This window comes from Octopus sinensis, linkage group LG13 (assembly GCF_006345805.1).
Source record: "Octopus sinensis linkage group LG13, ASM634580v1, whole genome shotgun sequence".
NCBI classification, from domain to species: domain Eukaryota; kingdom Metazoa; phylum Mollusca; class Cephalopoda; order Octopoda; family Octopodidae; genus Octopus; species Octopus sinensis.
This window is the reverse complement of record NC_043009.1, coordinates 55,119,667-55,144,932: the sequence shown is the minus strand read 5'-3', so window position 1 is coordinate 55,144,932 and position 25,266 is coordinate 55,119,667. Positions and strand designations below refer to the sequence as shown.

The 25,266-nt window shown below is 33.5% G+C and overlaps 2 protein-coding genes across 13 annotated transcripts in view; one reads left to right on the top strand and one right to left on the bottom strand.

Moving 5' to 3' along the window:
* Positions 1-17,573, top strand: part of LOC115218642 (protein FAM114A2) — a 39,123-nt gene extending 21,550 nt beyond the window's left edge. For 3 of the 5 annotated variants that reach the window (XM_029788560.2, XM_036508371.1, XM_036508368.1), the window contains exons 7-14: positions 411-581; positions 1,996-2,087; positions 3,275-3,358; positions 5,572-5,711; positions 7,413-7,488; positions 8,248-8,304; positions 9,357-9,500; positions 14,114-17,573. In XM_029788560.2, the coding sequence (XP_029644420.1) occupies positions 411-581; positions 1,996-2,087; positions 3,275-3,358; positions 5,572-5,711; positions 7,413-7,488; positions 8,248-8,304; positions 9,357-9,449 (713 nt within the window). In that variant the 3' untranslated portion in view covers positions 9,450-9,500; positions 14,114-17,573. The remainder of the gene's footprint in view (positions 1-410; positions 582-1,995; positions 2,088-3,274; positions 3,359-5,571; positions 5,712-7,412; positions 7,489-8,247; positions 8,305-9,356; positions 9,501-14,113) is intronic. The other 2 variants (XM_036508369.1, XM_036508370.1) reach the window with 2 other exon arrangements.
* A 3,626-nt stretch (positions 17,574-21,199) lies between these two features.
* LOC115218552 (nucleoporin p58/p45) overlaps positions 21,200-25,266 on the bottom strand; it is a 71,431-nt gene continuing 67,364 nt past the window's right edge. For 4 of the 8 annotated variants that reach the window (XM_036508364.1, XM_036508365.1, XM_029788437.2 and 1 more), the window contains one exon: positions 21,200-21,764. In XM_036508364.1, coding sequence (XP_036364257.1) covers positions 21,526-21,764 — 239 coding nt within the window. In that variant the 3' untranslated portion in view covers positions 21,200-21,525. The remainder of the gene's footprint in view (positions 21,765-25,266) is intronic. The other 4 variants (XR_005001696.1, XR_005001697.1, XR_005001698.1 and 1 more) reach the window with 2 other exon arrangements.

Genomic DNA, 25,266 nt, shown 5'->3' with positions numbered 1-25,266 from the left:
AGTTTTGTGGGTGGATTTAGTTGACAAAAACTGAAAGAAGTCCATCATAAATGTGTGTGTGTGTGTTTCCTTAACTTGGCATTGTGTGATTGTTGTAAATGAATGTTTTTTTTATTTCCAAGTGTTATAATATAATGAACTTATTGCATACAGTACTCAGGTACATTACAACTCATCAGAAAAAATAACCATCTCTGGAAACATGTCAAGGGAAATAGTACTTTTCTTGGAATCAGTCAAAAGTTGGTGACAGCAGGGGCATCTGGCCATAGAAAATCCGCCTTAATAAACTTGGTCTGATCCATGAAAGTATGGAAAAGTGGATGTGAAGATTATGAGTATGATGATGATGATGATGACTGTTTAGTCTGGTCTTGGAGGTTCTGTATGTTGTACATTGTATATTTCAGGGCAAGCTCATATGGATGCTTTACGGCTGCTCTCTCAACAAAGTGAAGCTAAGTTAAGTGCATTGCTTGAATACCACTCTTCTAATGCTGGCAAGGAAGAAGAAGAAGAAGACATGAAAAACGAACTTCTAAAAGTGAGGGATGCTTTTGAAGTGGCTATAGAAGATGAAGGTATTTTAAATTTGTTTATTTGTTTATTAATGATCTCAAAAAAATGTTGAGTGTTGGACTTAACTGTCATCGTCATCTGGTTGGGCAATTTGCCCAGACCAATAAGTTACATTGTTCTTTTGATAGGTCAATGTTTCATCTGTGCACATCATGACTACAAATGTTAGCAGTATTTCACCAAGTGAACTGGTTGACCCTGGCTGTTGACCATTCATTTACCAGCATCTAGTGATATTCACTATTGACTATATGAGGTAGTTTGCACCCACCATGCTGCATCTCATGATTTCAGCATAACCCTGGCTTTGGTCATGACCCTGGCTTTGGAACATCATTCATTTATTAGAATGTTATCTGGTGAAACATTATTGAAAGAACAGTTAAAGATAGAAGTCAGTAAGGGTTGGCTACAGGAAAGGCATCCAGTCATAGAAACTCTGCCTCAACAAATTACGTCTGACTCATGCAAGCATGGAAAAGTGGAAGTTAAATGATGATGACACTGATGATGATAATACACCGTAGCTATCTAAATTGGAAAATTACATTTTATAATCATAGAAAATATCATCTATATAGGCATTGCCAGGCTGCTTGGAATTGGGACTGGCATGGCTGTGTGCTTAAGAAGCTTGCTTTGTGACTGCATGGTTTTGGGTACAATCCCACTGCATGCTACCTTGAGCAAATGTCTTCTACTATAGTCCTAAACCAATCAGTGCCTTGTGAGTGAATCCGGAAGTTGGAAACTACATGGAAACTGTAGAAACTCAGCACACACTATAAAGTGGTTGCCATTAGTGGTTGATTTCTATAGCATCCAGCCATAGAAATCAAGGCAAATCAGCTCTGGTCAAACCATCCAACCCATGCCAACATGGAAAATGGGCGTTAAAGGATGATGATGTGTTTGTGTTTGTTTCCCCACCATTGCTTGACAACCTGTGTTGGTTTGTTTATGTCCCTGTAACTTAGTAGTTTAGCAAAAGAAACCGCATAGAGTAAGTATCAGACATAAGAATAATAAGTACTGAGGTCAATTTGTTTGACTAAACCCTTCAGAGTGTTGCTCTAGCAAGACTTCAGTCCAGTGACTGAAACAAATAAATGATAAAAAAAAAAAAGATATATCTCTTATTCCATTAATAACAATGGAGATGGTGAAGATGATAGTGCTAGACAAGATACTTCACAGTTTGTTGCTTCACTATTTTATATTGAAATCATGCCATGGTTGACTTTGTTTTTCACCTTTCCAGAAACAATAAAATTATATTTTGTAAAGGATTCACCTCAACCTGTCCTTTCTAAAAAATGATTTTAAAAACTAAATCTTACATTCTGTCATAAAATCAATGAGAAGTGGAAGTTTATTACAATTCTAACAATTGTTTTATTTTGTTATGTTTTGCAGAAGATTTTGATAAAGACCACTTGTTTGTTGGTCTTGTTACTGAGCATTTATCAGATGTCCACCTGGGAGCTCAACCAGACAAACTTAATAAGGTAAGTGGGGTCACATTTTTCAAATTTAAAGTTCTTTCTATAGACTCTGGCAAAATCACACTGTCAGTGCAGCACAACACATTATTATTAGTTTAGTTTCTTGGGTTCTAATTTCTAAAATCTTGAATAAGTGGTAAAAAATTATCAAGATAGCTGAACAGCTGAAGGTCTTCAAAAGAGAAACCCCACTCAGGCAAGTGTTTTGGCCTTTAGTTTCTTACACTCAAAGGGGCCAGGCCAGATCCAGGCTATTACTCCTGGGTGCCCTTCTGTTGATACTTTTTAACCACTTGGTCATTGGAGACTTGTGCATTTCAACTGTATCGAAGTTTGACAAAATGTAGCTAGAACTCCTCACCATTGCCTCTGCTTTCAAACTTATCTTTCTCCTTGTATTAAAGTAACCTATAGTGTAAATACACTCAAATGTACACATACATGCAGGCACCCACATACATGCGTGTGTGCGCACATGCACGCGTGTGCACAGATGACGGTTTCCAGCTACCAAATCTACACATAAGGCTTTGATCGACCTGGGTCTATAGAAGACAGTTGTTCAAGGTGTTACACTGTGGGACTGAACCTGAAACCATGTGGTTGGGAAGTAAACTTCAAATATTGTATTTATACTTGTGAGAATATAGGAAGAATTGAATAACAAAATTATGAAATAGCATTGTTTGCTTTTCTTTTGTAAGACCTAGCTGTGCAGTCAAGATGTTTGCTTTGTAACTACAATGTTTTGGTTTCAGATCAACTGTGTGGATCATGGGCAAATATTTTCTATCATAACTGGGTCAATCAAAGCTTCGTGACTGAAATTTGGTGGTCAGAAACAATAGAAGCCTGTTGGCAAGACTGTTACTGTTTTGGGGTGGTAGTCTTAGTCCATTGTCCAATTTAACAACACCTGGTCCTTGCCTTTAGTGGAATTCACTCTGTTTAAGCATTCAGAGTTGATCTGGGATTTGAGGATTATTCCTTATATTGATGTGCTGTTTCTTATTGTAGCAACCCATTGGCTGAGCTTGTTTTCTCCCTCTTGATAATCTGAGGGACCCCGGATAGTTAATGGGCTCTGATCTTCCTCTCACTAAGCCATTTAAAAAACAAACGAAAAGAACAAAACAAAACAAATATATATTCTGTTCACCTCACTTTACTTTCTTGCAATTTTTTTTCAGTGTCAAGCCAACGCAAGGCAATGGATCACAGAGTTTTTTGAAACTCATTCAACAGATGAAGAGAAGAAAGCAGCTGATCCCAAGGTGAAATATATTCATTATTTTGGAAAAGCCTTTTTTTTTTCAAAGTAAATCTGTAATGGTAAAGTTATATAACAACCATGTAACTAAAAAGAAGCTGTAGTTTATTGTTGTTTGTTTAGTCCCCAGATCAGCTCTGATAAAGCGGGACTATAATTAAAGGAAATCCATCTGTGACCATTCTATATTTTATTCAGACATAGTGTATCTAAGGCTTCATTATTCAGTGTGTCCTTTCCTTTTTTTCTTTTGCATAATCCATTGTGAAATGCAGAACTAGGTCGGCTGATTGTGAGAATCAAATATTGATCACTTCGCTAAAATCTGCAGGTGGTATTGGTTATTTCCCTTGGGTTTAAATAAAATATTAGTAATATGTAGTAGATAGAAGGATCCATTGGAAAGGCCCTATTATTGATTGTTTTCAACAATCTAAGTATATCACAAGGTTTCCATACATGAATTCTACTCACATGTCAAATAAAGTATAAAAGAGATATTGTCTGCAAAAGTTAGAAATAGGGCACACAAAAAAATCAATATTCAAATTAAACAATAAAATGGGTTATTTCCCTTGAGTGTTTAAAAAATATTGTACAGGTGCTATGGGTTATTTCCCTTGGGTGTTTTAAAAAATTGGTTATATAAAGTAGATATAAAGGTCCCTTCCAGGGGCTGGTTATTTGGCCAATCTGATTGAATGCTGAACCTGTTTTTGGCAACAACACTTTTTGGAATTAGAGGTGTGCGTATGCACACACACACACACACACACACACACAAAACTATATCCATACAGAGATAGAGAGATTACAAATAATAGATTGAAACTGATTGACATAAACAGTTGCTGTCTTACACACAAAGTGAAGCAGGAAATTAAATGCCGTTTAGTAGTTGCTTCAGTGAGTTGATAACTAGAACAAAAACAAAATTTTTATGCCATAAGTTCCTGGGGACAAAGCTCCAAGTGTCAAACCTGCAATGCCAAATAGGCAGGGCCAAAATGGCTGTGTCAAAATATCTCATACTTTATCATAGAAGAAAAACATTATCTCTGAAATGAGAAAAATATTTTGTAATGCATCAATATAAATGCATAAAAAAAAACAACAAAAGATATAACCACCTGTGTTTAAGTTAGTCATCTGTTTCTAATATTGCAAAAACAGCATATGCATAACATTCAATGTTGAGGGAATGTTAACTACAGTACTGATCAAATGTTAATATTTAGTTATAAAGGACTGGTATTACTAGAGATTTAGTAATTAATTAGCTAATATCTTCATAAGCTCCTGGATTATACAATCAATAAGGATCATGATATGTGACTTAATAGACTCTTTTTTTCTTCTTCACATTTGACATTTGGTAATTTCAGAAGGTTTTTATTTACATTTTTTTGGGTTTTTTTTTTGGTTTTTTTTTCTTCTTTCAATTACAAGAGTCAACTAAGTAGCTTTTATTGAGATTCACGATAGAAAATAATGCAAGAGATACAAGATCGATAGAAATTCATTGTATTAGACTTTCTTAAAGAAAATGGTTTAACAAAGGTGTTAGATGTCGTGTTACAGTTATCTATGTGTAACTTTTGACTTTATGCTCAGATCCTACTGAGGGCAACTTTGCCTTTTATCCTTTCAAGATTGATAAAAAAAAAAAAGAATTACTAATCCTGGACAGTGGATTAATGGAACTGTTAACCCTTTAGTATTTAGATTATTTTGTCAAGTGTAATGCTTTTTTAATCACATTGTTTTGAATTAATCATACATTATGTCATAGCTGTGAGATTTCAATGATGTGGTTGTTTATTTTCAGAATGACATTGTTGGGTAGGTGTAAGAGGCCAGATCTGGCCAGTTTTAACATAAAACGGCCATATAGTTAGGGAGTACTCCCATATAGTTCGGGAGTAGGAAATAAAATAGAATAAAATAGTAGAGCACAAACGTTCTCAAGCATTAGACAAAAGAATTCTTAAATATAATAATGTTTATATTCAGCTTTATTTATTTAATTTATTTCCTTAGAAAATTTGAAGACTTTCTGTACCAGTATATACATAAACTAATGAACAATCCTTTCATTTCTTCCAACTAGCCTTATTATTACTACCAACACACACACACACGCACACTCTCTCTTTTATTGTTTAAATACTATAATTCCATATTAAATGCCAACATTATGTATATTTATAACTATAGGAAATTTACACAGTTGCAATCCAGTCAATGGCTGAACTGACAGCCAAAATAATTGAACAGTTCCACAAAGCTGGGGAACTGATCCTTTTGCAAAGTGATGTCGAACGAAGTGTTGAAGATCGTGCCAAAAACCTTGCCAGGTACATTGCTTTCTCTCCCTTTCTCTCTCTCTCATTTTTCTTTTTTCTCTTTCTCTTGTTATTTGTTTTACCGATATTTTTCTTTAATTTCTCTACCTAATTTTATAAAATAGATTCTGATTTTCTTTTATTCTTTAAATTCATTTTTGTTTGTGTATTGATTGTCTTAGATGCATTTGCATGCCCACTCAGACAGGCGCACGCATGCACACACACACACACACACACACATATTTAGACATGTTTATGTATGCATGTATAACCACAGAAGTCACTATCATGCATATCACTTTTCAGGGAAGACTCGTGACAACAATAAGCCTGATTAGCTGTTTAAAATTAGTAGTGGAGCATTAAGATTATTGTCTACTTTTTACATTGTGTGTGTCAATCAAATATACAGTTTTTTGTTAGAAGTATATCATTCTTATTTTATAAATTTTTGGAGAAAAAATGTAAACAAATATACCTACGGTCTATAGGAATATACATAAACAGAAAACATTCGAGTGAGGTCGTTGCCAGTACCGCTGGACTGGCACCTGTGCAGGTGGCATGTAAAAAACACCATTTGAGCGTAACTGTTGCCAGTACTGCCTGACTGGCCCTTGTGCCAGTGGTTGGTGTTAGGAAGGGCATCCAGCTGTAGAAACTCTGCCGGATCAGATTGGAGCCTGATGCAGCCATCTGGTTCGCCAGTCCTCTGTCAAATCATCAAACCCATGCTAGCATGGAAAGCAGACGTTAAATGATGATGATGACATACAAACAATCCCATAAATAAGGCAGTATTTACATATTAAGACATGTATTCTATAGCTAGCTGTGTATCATACTTTATGTAGGCTTGGCTGTGTGGTAAGAACCTTTCTTTCCAACCACATGGCTCCAGGTTCACTCCCACTGTGTGACATCTTGGACAAGTATCTTCTACTATAACCTTGGGCCAACTAAAGCCTTGTAAGTAGATTTGGTAGACGGAAACTGAAAAAAAGCCCATTGTGTGTGTGTGTGTTTGTCCCCACTCCACCACTTGGCAACCAGTGTTGGTTCATTTATGTCCCCATAACATAGCAGTTCAGCAAAAGACACTGCTAGAATAAGTACCAGGCTTAATGGAAAAGAAAGTACTGAGGTCAATTCATTTGACTAAAAACTCTTTAAGATAGTGCCTCAGTATAGCTGCAGACTGAAATAAGTAAAAGATTAAAGATATATTCACTGTTAATAGACCAGTTACTGCAGTATTCACCCTGAGATAACATCTTTCACACAGCACATCTATAAGAGATGTGTTATCTCAGTACTTATATTACAGTAACTGGCTTATCAATGGGTATGTACATTAAGTATGATACATTAGATCCTTGTAATGAGTAAGAAAAATAATTAAATATGTACATCTTGTGCATTTTCTTCCTTGGTCTTACTGGTCTTAGGTTTAAAATTCAAACTTCTAATCCTGCCGTTTATCTTGAAATGATTATCTCCCTTACTCATCACCAGGACACACCATCCATTTGAAATACTTATTCGGATATTCTTGCTGAAGCTAGATTTTACTAACAAATTCCAACAACCAAGTTTAGTATGTATATATATTTGTTAAAAACAGATTCAGTGAATAATGTGTCAAAATTCAAATTTTTCATTTTTCGTAAATTTAAATAAATATTTCTTTTCTCTCTCTTGTTTCTTCAGTTTGACTAAAATATTCTGGACTGAAATTAACATTCTATCAACCAAATTCGCCAAATGTCTCAATACAGTAATTGCTGTAAGTATTGTTCTTTTACAGAATTCTCTTTTACTACTACTATTTCATACACTGGTAGTTCAGTGCCATGCAGTGGTGTTCTGTACAAGTTTCTCTGAATTTGGCTGTAATTTCAAAGTCTTGAAATTTGTCATTATTTTCCAATTTTATCTTTTGATATTCCACTTACATAAATCAGTCTTGGAGCAGACATTATTAGTTGCAATAGGTATTTCATTTCGACTTGTTTCAATAGTGTTTTATATATATATATATATATATATATATATACACACACACACACTTTCATTATTTGTGATTTGTGACTGAAACAGTTTTAGTTCTGAATAGCAATCTGGAAATCTTACTTAATGCAGACATACTGTAAGAAAGCCACAATATTGTGATATTTGCTTCTTGATAAAGCATCTCATATAGACATATAGTGCTAAAAAAAAAAAAAGAAGCACAGAGATATCAGTAGAAGATGGAAAGCATCCACCAAGCCATGATGGAAAAACTAGATCCCAGGATTTCTGCATATTTGTGAGCCATTATTAGAAAGTGTCCACTATAAACTATATACTTTGACAAAATTTCATCTCTACTGATATCAAAAAACAATTAAGAAATCCAATTACTGATGTCACAAATAACTACTGGGCTGGGTAAAAAAATCATTGTTAACAATAGAGGTAGGATTAGTTCCAAATAGTAATCTGTGTGTCTTACTTAATGTAGCTGTTAATTATTCAACTGATTTTTGTTTACCTCTTGCAGGAAGAAGAGAGTGAAAAGAAGTCTGTCAACCAATACATAACTAATGTTTATCTTGAAGTAAGATATGAATGCTTTTTTTATACATTATTTTGATGTCTACTGTTTTGTTTGAATAAATTTATGCATAAGTATTTCTCTATACTGACCTATTTGTATGTAGGTGTGTGTATGATGTATGCATGTATGTATGCACATAATCATGTATCATCATCATCATCATCGTTTAACGTCCGTTTTCCGCGCTAGCACGGGTTGGACGGTTTGACCGGGGTCTGGGAAGCCAGGGACTGCACCAGGCTCCAGTCTGATCTGGCAGTGTTTCTACAGCTGGATGCCCTTCCTAATGCCACATGTATGTATGTGTAAATGTGTATATTTATTGATGTTCTCATTTTTTTAGTAAATGTCTTTCAAAATTCCTCACCCATTGGAAAAAAGCAACTTTTCAACTAGCTTTTTTTCTACTGGTGTGAAATTTTAAAAGAATTCATTAGAATTCACACCACATTGACTAGAACTTGTGTAGTATAAAATCAGTTCATTATATATATATATATTGATGTCCTGGTTTTTTCCTTCTGTTATTTTAGACCCTGTAGAGATCATGGGGTTAACTTCCAACTGACTAAATGATACATCAAAAAATAAATAATAATAATAATAATAAACACTTTTAGATACCCTTTGTAAGTTAAAGAAAACACTAAAAACATTTCTATGTAATGCAACAACAACATACATAAACAAACTTTTATTATGTTTTTCATAACGTTGAAAGTGCATCATGTTATATAGACAAGGTAATATTTCAAATATAGCCATTATAGCCATAAAAAGAGAAGAAAGATTGGATATTATTATCTTTATAAGATGGAAAAAGTTGTTAACAAATAGCCAGCTGTTTGTTCACAACTTTTTTTGTTTTATAAGGGTAATAATAATCAATCTTTCTGTTGTTTTCACAGCTATACTGCGTTTGAAATATTACCTTCTTGTCTGTACAATATTTCTATGTAAATTTTTCTGTCCATAAAAAAAAAATATATATTTCCTACTCTCAATATTTCATGCACCTTGCTAATTCGTGTGTTTTTCATGTACTTGTTTAGGCATCAAATAGCAGTTCATATATTGATGAAGGCTTCCGGGCACTTTTACCCATAATGCAATTAGCTCTGCTGGAGAAGTCATCGGCGTCGTAAAGTGCATGCTGCTCACAGTAGCCAATGAACTGATCTTCAACCACCGAATAGGTCTGTAACCAACAATTACATTCAGTTGTTAGCTGAGGTGGATATCTTCTGCTAACTGATGGACATCACTTTCATGTTACTATTTACTTATAATGTATTTTTCTTTTCAGTTGGTTGTCATCTTTTCGCATGACTTACTAAGTGGTAAACATTTAAGATCACACATTACAAACACACACACATATGCATGCCTGCATACACACAACACATGCATACACACACACATGTGCATGCCTGCATACACAACACAAACACACAACCCACACACACACACACACACACACACACACACACACATCTATATATATATATATATATATATATATATATATATATATATAATATGCATATATTATTTATAAGTCCTAGAAAGAAGATTGAGAAGACCACCAGTTTGTAAAGGGCTCAATATGTAATAATGTAGAGTATTACACACCTTACAGCTGTTTCAATACATAATGATGTAGAGTATCTATTCATTTATTAAGTATTACATATCTTACAAATATTTCACTTCATAGTTATCTTTTCAGCAGTACATTTGAAAATCCATGTGTTGAAGTGCTTGTTCAATTCTAAGGTAGTTACCTTTAATAAATGTGTGTGTGTGTGTGTGTGCATACTTGCTATGCAGTAAGATCATGCATATTTCCTCCATACATGGATTATGGAAATTTCACATAATGCAATTCTATAACATTTGATTGACAATTGAACCGGAAACAAAGATTATTGCATGAGAAATGGAGAAAATTATAAATGATAGTTGGAGAAAACAATAAATGAGTTGACAAAATCTATAAATGGAATAAATGGCTTGAAAAGGATTTTTAGTGATTAAAAATAAAAAGCTTATATACTGAGTCACTATGCAATGAGTGATTGATTAGCTAATCGTTGCCAAGATTAAAAGCTGAATATTTCTAGGAATGAATGGTGCAAAATTCTATATTAAATGCAGTGAATAAATTTTGCAAGTATATATAAATAGACTCAACCAGCATCTGTTGGGCTTATATATATATATATATATATATATATATACACTCTTACTCTTTTACTTGTTTCAATCATTTGACTGCAGCCATGCTGGAGCACCGTCTTTAGTCGAGCAAATCGACCCCAGGACTTATTCTTTTAAGCCTAGTACTTATTCTATCGGGCTCTTTTGCCGAACCACTAAGTTACGGGGACGTAAACACACCAGCATCGGTTGTCAAGCGATGTTGAGGAGGACAAACACAGACACACAAGCTCACACATATATATACATATATGCGACGGGCTTCTTTTAGTTTCCGTCTACCAAATCCACTCACGAGGCTTTAGGCGGCCCGAGGCTATAGTAGAAGACACTTGCCTGCGGTGCCACGCAGTGGAACTGAACCTGGAACCATGTGGTTGGTAAGCAAGCTACTTACCACACAGCCACTCCTACGCCTATATATATATATATATATATAAACTATATATATATATATAAACTACACCTGATTATATATACACTTTAGATGAGTTGTCGTGCACCTGAGCACTGTACACAATTATTATTATTATTATTATTATTATATATATATATATATATATGGTAGTTAAAAGAAATATAGCTATGTAGTAATAATGAGTAATAATTGATGCTGTCAGTAACAGAAATATAGCCAACCAATATAAAAAAAATACAAATAGAGAAATATTGTCACATGAAACAGTGTTGAATATATTTCATTTGTGTAAAGTTACATTTACCATGTCCAAGTGTATTTGAATATGTGAGGACCTTCCACTGTGGACATTTGTTTGATATAATTCATTTAATTCTAGCTTGGACCAAGCTTTAGGAGCATCAGAAAATGTACCATATGCTGTTTTATTAGGAATAATTTTCTTCTTGTTGGGCTGTGAATGACAAATTCAGTGTTTGTAGATTAACAAAGTAAAAGGATGCAGAATTGCATTCATCCTGTGATCCAATGAAGTCATTCACAGCCCATTATGTGTTTTCAGTCATATCAAGGAGGAGAATTTTCTTCTGAAATTATTTCTGCTGTGAAAGGTCTTCTCACGTCTGAATGGGCATGAACGTGTTAAATGTGACAAATAAAGGAGTAGAACCAAAAGGAAAAGAAATGCTGGAAGATTATACTTTATTGTAGTATGAAATGGTAGGTAAAGTATGGCTGTATGGTTAAGCAGTTCACTTCATAACCATGAAGTTCTGGGTTCAATTCCACTGCCTGGCATATTGGATAAATGCCATTTTCTAAAGCCTCATGTCAATATATATCTTGTGAGTGAAATTGGATGAAAACTGTAGAAAAGTTTGTTTGGGTAGGGATGATTGTACACATAATTCAAGTGGTACATCCATGTCACACACTGTGTCATGTTGATTCTTCGGCCCGAAAATGATGAGTATAATACTCAGTCACTTATGCCTTAATTTAGTTTGTAGAACAATTTAATTCTCATTGTCAAATGACACTCATTGGCATTCTCAGTTTTCTTAGCCTTAATTGCCTCAAAAGTTTGGTTTTGCCACTCACAAGTACAGTGTAAGTAATAAATGTATACACGTAGCACCACTTGTGGTCGCACAGTGAACTAAAACTGATGGACACAGGAATTTCAAGTTCTCCCTTGTAATTTATCAGAATTAAATGACGTGACTGACTATTCATTGCAAGAAAATCGCTGGTGCACGTGTATGCAGAGTATAGGGGAGATAAGCAGAGCCGCTGATTGTATCTCAGATGAGACATTACAAATAAATTTAGTTACTGGAAAGCAAAATTAAAATAAGCACCAATTAAGTCAAGGTTAGATATAATAATATAAGGCTCACCAGTATGTTATATACAAATAAACTGGTAAAAGGCAGAGAGATAAGAAGCATGAGTCTACAAAAAAGGGTCAATATCTTTCTTCCAAAAGTAATATATTTATCAGCCTACTTATAGATTTTTTTTACAACTATCATTTATAGTTCTTCTCCAATTCTCATGTCACAATTTTTGTTCCCCGGTCAGCTGTCAATCAACCGTTATGATTTTTCCATATTTCTGTACTGTATTGTTCTGTTGATACTTTTCTGAGATAAGCTTGATTCTTCTTTCCATCAGTTTCATCTTTCTTCTGTTCCATCCTTTCCTTTTTCCCTCTTTTATAATATCTATTGTTGCTTCCAACAAATAACCATTTTCCTTTGTTAGTACCTTGATGCTGATTATTTTTCCATGTCAGTACATGTATAAAAGCCACTGTTTTATAATACATTTATTCTTACCTTGGATAAGATACATCTATTGAAGCAACTGTAATGTTGTCAGGTATTACATTATACATATATATATATATATGATCAGACTTCAAAGAGGCTAGTGTTGGCACGATTTATGTAGTAAAGTCAATAAAAAAGTGAGCAGTGAACTTGCTGTATACAAGTGAAAAATCCAGTGTTTTGGATTATGTGCTTCTTCAGGGAGAAATTGAAAGAAGAAAAATAAATGAGAGATAATTGTCTCTCATTTATTATCTCCTTTTAAGTTTTTCCTGAAGAAAGACCTGAAATGTCAGTTGTTTCACTTTTCACAGCAAATTCACTATATTCTTTTTATCATTTTTTTTTTACTTAGGATATATATATATGTGTGTGTGTGTGTGTGTGTGTGTGTGTGTGTGTGTGTGTGTAAGTCTAGTATACTAAGTACAACTAATTCAAAGAAAGAGAGACCTTATTACAGTTGCAAAATTTTGGTGCAAGTATTGGAAAATTTACTGCTTCACTTTGTCCAGCAGTTTTATCCCTTTCAGGCATCCTTGTATTGTGCAAGACTCCATTATCTGACAATTCTTATCTGGGATGAAACTGTTAATTACTGTGAGATTGTAAGGCATTGAACTTTACATTATTCACAAAAATTGTTTGTGTGTGTGTGTATATATACCGTAAATCCGTGAGTATAATCTGCATTTTTTTCCCAAAATTTAAAGGTCAAAATCCCTAATGCGTACTATATACGAGGTTAAAAATGAAAAATATTTTCTAAGCAATGTCCGAGTCTCTATTTGCTGTCGGCAATGTTTATTCAGACGCATTTTGTGATGCCAGGCACGAAAATACCTTAAGCTAAACCTGAAAGCAAGGAAGTCATAAAGGGATCATTCATAACTTGCAGTAAGCAACACTTGTTAAAATAAAAGTATTCAGAACATAGAATAACATGTAACAAACACAATTTGCAAACATTTACATTCCCATATAACAGTTAAGAACACCACCATTATTGTATTACGTGTGCGCGGAAGTGTTTGTTTGACTAGGTGCTGCTGGCTTAATTACGCACGACTCAAGTTAGAGAAGGGGTGTGTATTATACACAAGGTTTAGGTTTTTCAGAAGTACAGTCCCCTAAAAATCCTCTGCATATTATACTCAAGGGCGCACTATACTCGAAGATTTACGGTATACATATATATATAAAATTGGGTTTTAATTTACTCGGTTTTGCTAAATTCTGTCTTGTAAATAAATTGCTCTGTTTTTTCTTTTTAACTATTTAAAAATGTATTGATTAATTTTTATTTTGTTATCATTGTCAAATTTCCTGCTACCAGTAATTTTAAATTAAAAAAAAAAGAAATAAGAACGAAAAAGTACCCTCAATCATTGAATAATTGGGTCATGCACCTAAATAAGAAGTCGATGCAAATGTTTGATTAAACTGTGAAACTGTATCCACCCACCAACTGATATACCAATCAAAAAATACTGTCTCATATTCTATATATCATATTATAACTTGTTTTATTACTGCTACGTAGTTGCTTGGATTCTACTACACCTGTAAATTCAATATGTTATGCTATAAGTTACGTTATATCATGCATTTCTGACTTGGTTTCCAGATATATTTTGTCCTGTTATTTTATTGCAAGTACTCATTCTTGCCATTATAAAATGAAACTTTCATTCTTGATGGGCTCCCTGTTAAAATAGTTTCTTGCTCTTCAGTGACTGATTAAATTGATTTCAGTGTAGGTTTTTTCATATTTGAAAACTTACACTAAGTTTCTTTTAATATATATATCTATATCTAAATATCATTGTGCGGTGAAGAACACTTTAGAGTATAAATGAACTCCTGGCAATCAAAATCTGGGTCTTTAGTTTTGATTCCCCGCTTGCATCCAGTTTAAATCAACTTACCTTGATTGCTAATGCTCTTGTGAACAGAATGATGAATGTTGCACAGTTTCTTGATTCAAACCCTATAATTGCAAGGTATTATACCAACATGTGTAACAAATTAATATTTAAACATCATTGAATTGTTTGAATAATTTTAGATCAATCATATCAACTAATTGTTATTCTTGTTATTATTTTTTTTTAAAATAAGATTTATTTCTAAATTTATACAAAAAAAAAATATATAAAAATTTACATATCAGATTAATATAATTTTACTATTCTGAGAATCTCAGAGTATTTTTTCTAGCAATAGTTCTGCCTCCAAAATATGAATTATTTTTGAAATACAATACTATTTAGACAATGTCATACTGCTGTGATCTTTTGCATATGAAAGTAAACTCTAATTTGGCAACAATCATCATACAATACAAACTAAATGTATTTATTGTTCCTTTTTGAAGATTTACCCCAATAATTTTTTCAGTTGTATCGTGTTGCTCAGTTATTGGATAATGAGAAAATATAGAAGCAATGCTATCATCATTTAATTGCTATACTAATGTTTAATAATTAAGAATGTTCTAGTGTGGTTAGAAGCCTAATAACGTTTAAACCAAACGAAGAACTATTTAATACTGCTTTCTTATTAGGAAAGCATCAAGGGTCAGCTGTTGAATCATAGCACTCTAAATGGAATGAGATGACTTGGCACAACTGTGTGGACACAGGATTTGACACTGTCAACTGGACATTCGGTTTGTTTTGGTGACAGTACTTTTTGGTGCTGGAAGCAAACACTCAATCATACATGTGCAGAAATATACACATACAGATTGAAAGTGTGTGTGTGTGAAAGAGAGAGAGAGTGGGGTAGAGACATTACACTTTATTAATTGAATATGATTGGCAAAAACTTTCCCCGCTCCTCATAGATATAGAGAAATATGCTAACAGATGTAAACACTAAGAGAGAGAGAGAGAGAAAGAGAGAGAGATGAAGGGAAGCATGTGAAAAACATTGAAGATACATGATGTCAAATAAATCAGTGCTGGATCAGCTGGTGTCAAATAAGTAGCACCAAAACATCTCATACATGACTCTAAGATAGAGATTGATAGTTTAGTCCCTCTGTGCAGCTGAGATTTTTTCAATTTGCATTAGCTCTACAACTAGAAGTATAGAGGAACCAGAATGCTTCATAATGTTGTATTGTTGTTTATAACTTGAAATTTTGTAGCTTAAGGTTTGATATCTGCTTTCGTACTTATATCAGGAAGAAGTGATAATAAATGAAAGGCATTATAAGGATTAACTTGATTCCACAAGTTGAGTGTTTAAAAAGGAAAAAAAAAAACGATACAACCTTATATTACTGATTTGGTAATTTAAGTTTGTATTATTTGGTTAATGTTCTTAATACCCACTCTTGAAATGTTTTTGATAACCTGATCTTGTCTTATCTGTATATAGATTTGTTATAAAAATCTTTTCGAGATTCTTTTTTTTTCCCTAATCTTTCCAAGATTTGATATATGCATTTCTATATTTTATCTTTGTACAGTTTTGTTTTAGCAAATATCTCCATTTTCTAACAAATCTATTTTTAAGTGTTTAATGCCCAAATTCGAAGATATATTAATAAGTTGCAGTAATATTACAAAAAAAAAAACAAACAAACAAATAAAACAAAAATTCTAAAAAATTAAAATTATTTTATTCATTAAATTACAAAAAAAAAATTGAAAAATAAATCTATATTAAAATTTGAAAAAGATCTGACTAAAAAAAACCCCACAAAACTTGAACAAAAGATCCCAAAAGATCTGATAAAAAGTGGAAGTTTGAGGTGAGGTGATATTCTCTCATTGCTTAAATAAAGTTGTGTATATTTGGCTTGTAAATATGAATTACACTCTTAAATGTAATGTCAATCTGTGAAATAAATATATATATAACATTGCATGGAATACATATATATACATATACATGCATACATACACACATGTTTTTACCAAAATTTTTTTTACTTGTTTTCTAAATGTTACTTCTGTTTCAAAATACTGTCACTTAAGTCTTTTACTTCCTATAGAGTATATGCCATCGATGGCTTTTCTTATCGTCTCTAGGCTGTCTTTTCTGCTTCTCTCCTGATGGACCTTCTATTTCCTTGCAGCTTTCTATTAGATTTTGCTGCACTGTATCACGTTTTTCTAAGGGAAAGCCGCCTTCTCCCAGGTCTTGTTTGTTTTGAATTGTTATCAATGCTTCTGTAACATTGCTTTTTTCTAGGTAGGAGTATTGGCCCTACACAAATCTATTTTTAACTTTGCAAAGAAGTGACCCATATTAGTCTGGCCTCTATCCACTGGCCTGCCCAGAATGGAATACCCTACCAGGAACTTGCACTCTGCTGGCTTAGCTCTTAGGCTCACTGAGACACACAAACCACCACACCACAAGGACTGGACCTTGTGGTAGAACATGTCAGCCAGCCAATAAAGAACCTCTACATAGTCATTTAACATGTTAGGAATAGTAGCCAACTCCACTCAAATTACAACCTACCATCTTGAAAAGAGGAGGACACATATGATCTAATACCTAGATCAGCAATCTCTAGGAAAAGACCAGATTGTTATTGCGAGAAGACCTTTTTGGTCTGCGCAGTTAAGCTAATCTGAGACAAGGCAACAATAGGCTCTTGGACGTCTTTAGGGGACTCAACCCTGCTACAAGCATTCAGATCAGGTCTCTGGTTTGAGGATAACTCAATTTCTTGATGTGCTACTTCCTTCTGAAGCATCCCGACCCATGATTTGTGGCTTTTCACATTTCCCTCACCTGACAAACTATATATAAAAAAATTGTATGCACCAGTATACAGTTGTCTTTTTTTTTTTCTTTGTTGGAAAATATTTTTACTGTTGAATGTTCTTTCTACAGGAATCGCTTAATCAAAATAACTAAGTGCCGTAATTGTGATATGATTTGAACTTATGACTAGCTTGTTTTTTTTCCTATCCAAGAACAGGAAGAGTCTGTCTCATAGGTTTCCATAGAGTGTCTGTCTATGAAATTTAACTCCTAAAGCTTTGGTAGACCTTTGCTGAAGGTGCTGTTCGGTGCAACTGAACGAAAACCATATAGTGGTGAAGTAAATTTCTTAACCACTTAGCTATGCTTGCATAAATCTACTCAGCCTGGGGTTAACCAACAACTCTACCACTTCATGGTAGATGCTTTAAGCTATGTCTGACTAAACCTGAACAAGGTTGGATATATAGCAGCAGCTCTTATCAAACACTACAGCTATATCCTGTCCTCATCAGTTACAATATTTGTTGAGTTTACTACCAACAGAAAAGAGTTTGCATGGAAATCCTTTAATAAGTAATCTCAGTGGTTAGTTTGCTATTTTGTTTGTTTATTACAAATGTTATTTCTACTATGTTCAACTTGTCTGCTTTTGGTACAGTTTTTGTTCACAATGAACATTTTCAGTGCTTTATTTTTCTCAAGATTTTTATATTTTAAAAATATTTTGAGGAATATTTTAAAATTATTGTTACACATTAATCACATTTTTCTGAAAAGAATTCAAATAATACAAAAAAAAACAACACCACAATGATTAAGTGTCTTTGACTAGAACATAGTACAACATTAATGGGAAACTATGCCCTATTGATTCTTAGACCTCTACTTACTCAAACTGTTGATCCTTAAATCTCTACTGTTTATTTCCATGTATGTGGAGACCTGTGGTTTAGTGGCTAGGGATACTCGGGTCATGACAGTGAGGTTGTGAGCTTGATTTCTGGTGGTGTATTGTGCCCTTGGGGAAGGTACTTTATTTTATCTTGCTCCAGTCTACTTAGTTGGCAAAAATGAGTGGTAGCTGTAATTCAGAGGGCCAACCATGTCGCATTCTGAATTTCCATGAGAACTACTTTAAGGGTACATGTGTCTGTGGAGCGCTCAGCCTATTACATATTAATTTCAAGAGAAGGTTCTGTTGATTGAATCAACTGGAACCGTTGTTGATACCAACAAAGCCCCAGTTTTATTTTCATGTATTTATTATTTTACTGCTATTTTCTAGTAATTTTCAAAATAATCCAAAATTTGGGGTAAGGTTTAGTAAAAGAACAAACTTTTTTAAAAGTCTATTTGTTAGCTTAATAAACATCCAAGTCCACGTTGCATATCTGCTACACCTTTCAGATCAATCAGTCCCACCATCACATCCACTACTCTCAGATCAATCAGTCTCACTGTCACATTCTTCATTCCTCTCAGACCAATGTCTCACATTTCCATTTGCATAGTCACCAAGTGTGAACATTTTTCTGATCACTTCAACCCAGACAAGTTGATTTGTGCTAATGATGTTCCTCTTCCCTACAGCTAGCTCCTTTCCTCATCAAACTCTACAACAGGGGTCAGCTAGCTTCTTATTATCATTGACCTCTTCATGGAATTATTGATAACTTATTGAATGCAATCATGCAAATATGTAAACTAAAATTTAAAAGCATAAGTAATGAAAAATTTCTCAATTTAAAAACAATAATTCCCTCATTCTTTTGTGGCATCACCATTTTTTAAGAAGAAATATTTCAAAAAATTTAATCAAAATACTTGATGAAATTGATAAACGACAATAAAAATTCAGTCATACTATGTTTATAGTTAGAATATTTAATATTTATTGCTCCTTAGATAGCCACATAGACCCCCACCAGGAGTCAATATCAACCACTTTGCCAACCTTTGCATCACAATCTTATTTTCTCTGCAGGAGATTTAATCTGATCTTTAGACTCATGCAAGTGTGCCATTCCCCACAAAAAACTTCTTTAACTTTGCCTGCATTTTGGACACTTCAATGGTAATGGATACAATGTCCTTCATCCCACTGAGTCTCTCTCCATTTTCAGTGATCACCAGCATTGTTTATATAGAACCAGATGTACAAGAGATTTACTTTCCTGTGTCTCACACTAGAGGTCTTATATTCTTGAACATGGTGGATTCACAGTTCACTGTTGTTGCTCTTAACATCAGAAAACCTTATGTCTTTCATGAGAACCTCCTCATAGCTCCATTGGCTGCCTATGAACTCCATCTATATCTCATCTCTTTGAATGGAAGTTTACTATGAAACTTCTTCATTGTTTGGTTGATGCAATTAGTAAATCAGCTGTTGGCACAGCCTTCATATGTTTGCACTGTCTATTTTTTAGAGTCAGCCTTTATTGAAATGTAGGTTGAGGTGCTCAACAAATCTATTGAACTCTTGTGATTCAGAAAAAAAAAAGACTAAAATGGCACTGACAATGAAATTTAAGAATGATGTCAGCAGAAAACATCTAAATCAGTTATCAATGCATCCTTTATGCTTTGTATTGAATTTTTGTTACTAATTACTTAAGTAGAAATCATTTCAATCTTGTTAGTTTAATAGTTTAAGGCAGTGGTTTCCAAACTTTTACACTTGACAAACTTAAGAACATATATAAATATTTTGGTGTATTTTTTTGTACGAAGTTGAAGTATGGTGAACCAGAAAAAGTTCTTTACATAGTTTAGCCTCTAAATAAAGTAGATTTTCATTTATTCCATCGATGAGGATTCAGTTGTTTGATCAACTGAATTAATTGCTCATTGATTTAGTTTGTAAGTGGCAAATCAGTCCCCAGGCACATGTACACTTAATATAATTCCGTGGTGGAATCAGTATGTCACAGTGACAAAGTTGTAACTTTAAATTACAGGGATAATCTAGCCAATGGACTTTGATACAGTTTCTGTCTGTCCAATTTCACTTGCAATGTGAATGTTTTAACCATTTGGCTTACAAAAAATTAGGTACTTTATTTAGAATTTTTAGTTTGTGTTACATTTATTAAAAATGAACTAATTATTTTTGGCAGTACATCTATCTATACATCGTAGCACATTGGTGTGGACGTTATCAAAGAAGCTTGAGAGGCGGTTGGATGGAACCTACACTCGCCTCCGTATAAGAGCTCAAAATCTCTCGTGGAAGCGTCATCCAACCAAAATGCAAATATATGGGAAACTACCACCTGTGTCATCTCTTGTGAAAGGTAAGAGAGTCCAGTTTGCTGGACATTGTTGTAGAGCTGAAAAAGAAGTAATTTCTACTCTTCTCCTCTGGAAGCCATCTACTCGCAATACCAGAGGGCGCACACTCTCCTACCCTGATGTAATCTCCAGGGATACAGGCATCCAGCAACAGGACCTCCGTAATGCCATGATGGACCGTGAAGTCTGGTGTAGCATGGTAAATTCCATTGTCTCGACCACGGTCGAACAATGATGATGATGATGATGTGGTACAGTGCAGTGATAAGGATGTACAGGGTTGCCAACTGAATTAAGAATTACAGTATGTTGGTCAAAGAATTTATAGTAAAATGAAGTTTTACTAATATGAATATATCAAAACTAAACAATAGAAAATTGAGCAACACAGATATGTTGTTAAAAGTTGCTTTTATTGTTGAGATGTTTAATGACAAATGGCAAAAATTACAGATGAAGTCAAATGGATTCTGTGAGGAAGAAAATACAATGTCTGAGTAATTTTGCTTTTAATTATAAAAATAACACAGAAAAGTATTGTATTTTTTTTTTTTACTTTTACATATAATTATCTTAAAAACAAAGTTAGAATTCAGTGTATTATTAATGTGGATGATAGTAGAAATAGTCAAACATTCATTTTAATTTAGATCTTTTGAAACATTTTTACGTATGTACAAAATGTGCTTGTCATCTGGCTCAGCTTTACGTTGTCAAACATTACCGTTTGCCCCGCTTACTGGCTGGTGGAGGTGGTTTTTGTAATTGAAAAGCTCTGTTTTGGCCTCCAGCTAACTGTTGTCCATCTCCGGTAGCAAAGTTGGGTTGCGTTGTCGACAGATTATTAAATGAGAATGCTGCTCCAGTTGCGGCGTTGGGTTGTGTACCGAGCAGTCCTGGCTGTGTTGTTGTGCTTCCTGATGTACCGAATATACTCCCTGGTGTATTGAGGATTGTTCCTAACAAAAACAGGGGACAAAAGAAATTCAAGGATTGTGACAACAGAATCAATTCTAATCAAAATATTATTCGTATACAGAAAGATTAATTTCACTTCTACAATGTTCACACACTCACACATCAGATTCTAAACATTGTAATACATGCTTTTTTTAAAGAGAAGCTAAAATTTTAATTGAAGAACATGCGAGCAATGTATTTTACTTAATAATCGATTTTTTTTTTCTGTACAGCCTGGAAAAAAAAATATTGTAATTAGTCAATAAGGAAACAGAATTTCAACAAATGCATAAACAACTTTTCATGTAACCCTTTAGCGTTCAGATTATTCTGTCAAATGTAATGCTTATTTACTCACATTGTTTTTCAATTCATCATGCATTATCTTCTAGCTTTGAGACATTGATGATTGTTTATTTTAGAGTGAAATTATACTGTAGATGGCAGAGGCCAGATCTGGCCAGTTTGTACATAAAACAGAATATTTTGGCTGGATATGGCTGGTTTGAATGCTAAAAGGTTAAACTGTTCAGATCCAGCTTATCACACTTATCCTACAATGTAATTCTATAAATAAACAATCGTATCACTGAAATCTCATGGCTTCGAGATAATGCATGATTCTTTCATAAGAATGTGAATAAATAAGTAAGCATTACACTGGACAGATCTGAATGCTAAAAGATTAAGGTAAAATTATATAAATATTATCATTATTAAATTCTTTGGAGTTTCAATAAATTGTTTATGTGTGAGTGTGAAAGAGAAAACAAATTTAGTTTTTGTCTTGATTTTGTGCAAACTGAAAGATTTTTTAAAAACTGCTTCTAATCACCGACTTAGAACATTACTATACATGTTACTAATTATCCTATTTAATTCTGAATGAACTAACATTCACTGAAGGGTTGAGAATTTCATTTAATCATTAGTACTATCCTGTTTCTATATTTTAGATATTCTAGCTTTGAAAAGTAGGAAACAATTAAGCTCCCTTATACTGTGTTCAAATAAAGGTGGAAGTCAAAGAAATGGAATGTGTGATTCAAGACAGTATTATAGGTTATATTAATTCTCCTAAGATGGACTTTTTTTTCCCCCCAAAAAAACTTGTCTCAAAAGGATGTCCTAGGGTGCTATATGCAAAGTCAGGACTCTCATAAGCTTTAATGTACTAATAACATTTTTCCTTGAAATATAGACTGCTACAATTGAGGCAGATCTGATATGCCCATGCATCTTTTATGCCATCACAAAGGACCCTCTGCATCAGTGGTCCTCAACTGTGGCCCATATAAGATTTTTGTGTAGAAATTTATGTGCAATAAATTGCTTATATCTCCACAGTACACAAAATATTAAAATTTTTTTATACAATTCCTATTTAATTACAATGGTATTGTAGGATTTTTTTTTTAAACATCAAATGGCTTTGAGGGTTCAGCTGAGTGAAATAGGAATCAAAGAGGGTCCATAGGCAAAAAATAATTGAGAACCTTGGTTGTTTGGCTTGAAATATCAATCAAATTCTCTCAAATCACACTTGTATATGTAAGATTATGTCATACAAAGATAAACTGGTCATGGTTAGAATGCTTCTTATCATAAATTTGCTCAGGGCTGACCTGGGTCTCATGCAGAAAAATCAATGTACAATGAAAGGTAAACCCCTGGCCAGTTTAGTTTGCGCAACTCATTTTCAATTCTTGGTTAAGTATTTTATTCCAGGTAACAAATGCTTTTGATAAAAATCATAACATATGAGCCTTGTAAAGTAGGAATAAAATTTATTTCCTTTCTTGAAGAATTTAAATAAAAAATGTGCTGCATGCTATTGAAGATGGGCAGTCACAGACAGAGAAATGATGAGGTCAGATCTTTGGATGCTGGTAATCTCCAAAGATGAAATCAAGGCAGTTGGCAATACACTCTTCAGCAGACGTGTCAAATGCATATCAGTGCTTTATAGTACTAAATTGTGGCAGAAAAATTATACTAATGGGGATACGTTTAATGTCAAAATTTAACCGATTCCTTTCCTGATTGTTTGAGACGTTTTTAAACTATCTCTTTCCTACCCATCATACCTACTTATAGCTATGCAAACTGGGATATAGAAAATTGTCTTGGTCATGAAAACATGGATTCATGTTACAAAATGTTGACCCTCCAAGGAAAGAGTTTTGACTTCCTTTTGAGTTGTTCAGCTAATTGCAAACCGTTCAACAGTAAGCAAACAGCTTAGTGTTTGACTACTACAAGGACAATGAATTGAAAGAATCATTAGAGGGCTGGACAAAATTTCTGGTATTTATTTACAGTTCTCAGTTCAAATCCTACTAAGGTCAACTTTGCCTTTTAACTTTCTGGATCTTATATAATTGACTGTACTCTTTACAAGCTTTAATTATCTCCATGACCACCCACCATAATATAAGACAACACTCAAACTTATTTTGCTGGTAACATTATAGTAATTAAGGTTTTGAATTGCTTTTGGAAAAAAAAAAAAAATCCAAGGATACTTCTACTTTAGCAATCAAAATATTGTATGTGTTTGATAATACTTATGATACTCCTAGCAATCTGCTGTGGTAATCAGTTAAAAAAACCATGGTAACAGACTAAGCACATATTTTACAAATAGTTAAGTTGAGGTCCACACCCACCTCCTTTATTGTTGTTATACCTTGCACTTCTCTCTTTATGACAACCAATTAGTCATAATTTCATACTGATATTACATGTAGACTGGAAAAAAAGTCCGTAACCTTACCGACAATAACATTTTCAGTGTTAATAGTTTCAACAGTAGGATTTTCAATTTGATCAGAATGGTCTTGGAGTTTTTGATGTACAAGAGGAGAAAGTCCTGAATACACAGAATTTTAGCTATTCGTTTTGATTGAGTTAAGTCTGAGCTTTAAAACAAATGAATATAAATATATATACATATAAGATGGCTACAGTTACTTAATTACTATGCTGTTTTAGTCCCCCCCCACCTCCTCTCTGATGCTACCTTGTATTAAATCAATAGTCAAGAACCACTTAAATAACTGTTACTAATAAAGTTTGAAGATAATATCAAAGAAAAGACAAAGCATCCCAATTCATTGAATAAATAAAATATATAAGAAATAACTAGAAAGTCAAAACATTAGCAAGTTTTAGCTTTGTTATATATGATATGACAATAATATTGAAATTAAACAATCTCTACAAACTAGTCATAGATCAAGCATTTTTTTTCTTTTTTCAATTATTGCATTTTATCCAGCATTCCAGGACATGCAAATTTTATGAAAACCAATGAAAGCAACATGCATGACAGCCAGTGCAGAATAGACTGGTAATCACAGAGAAAGTAATATTAAATACTATAATTATAATTTATTATTGTTTAAGTCTTTTAGAAAACAAACAAAATGTCCTTTTTCTTTTTAAAAAAAAAAAAGACATCTTAAATTTGTATAATTATTGTTTGGCAATCTTAAGCAC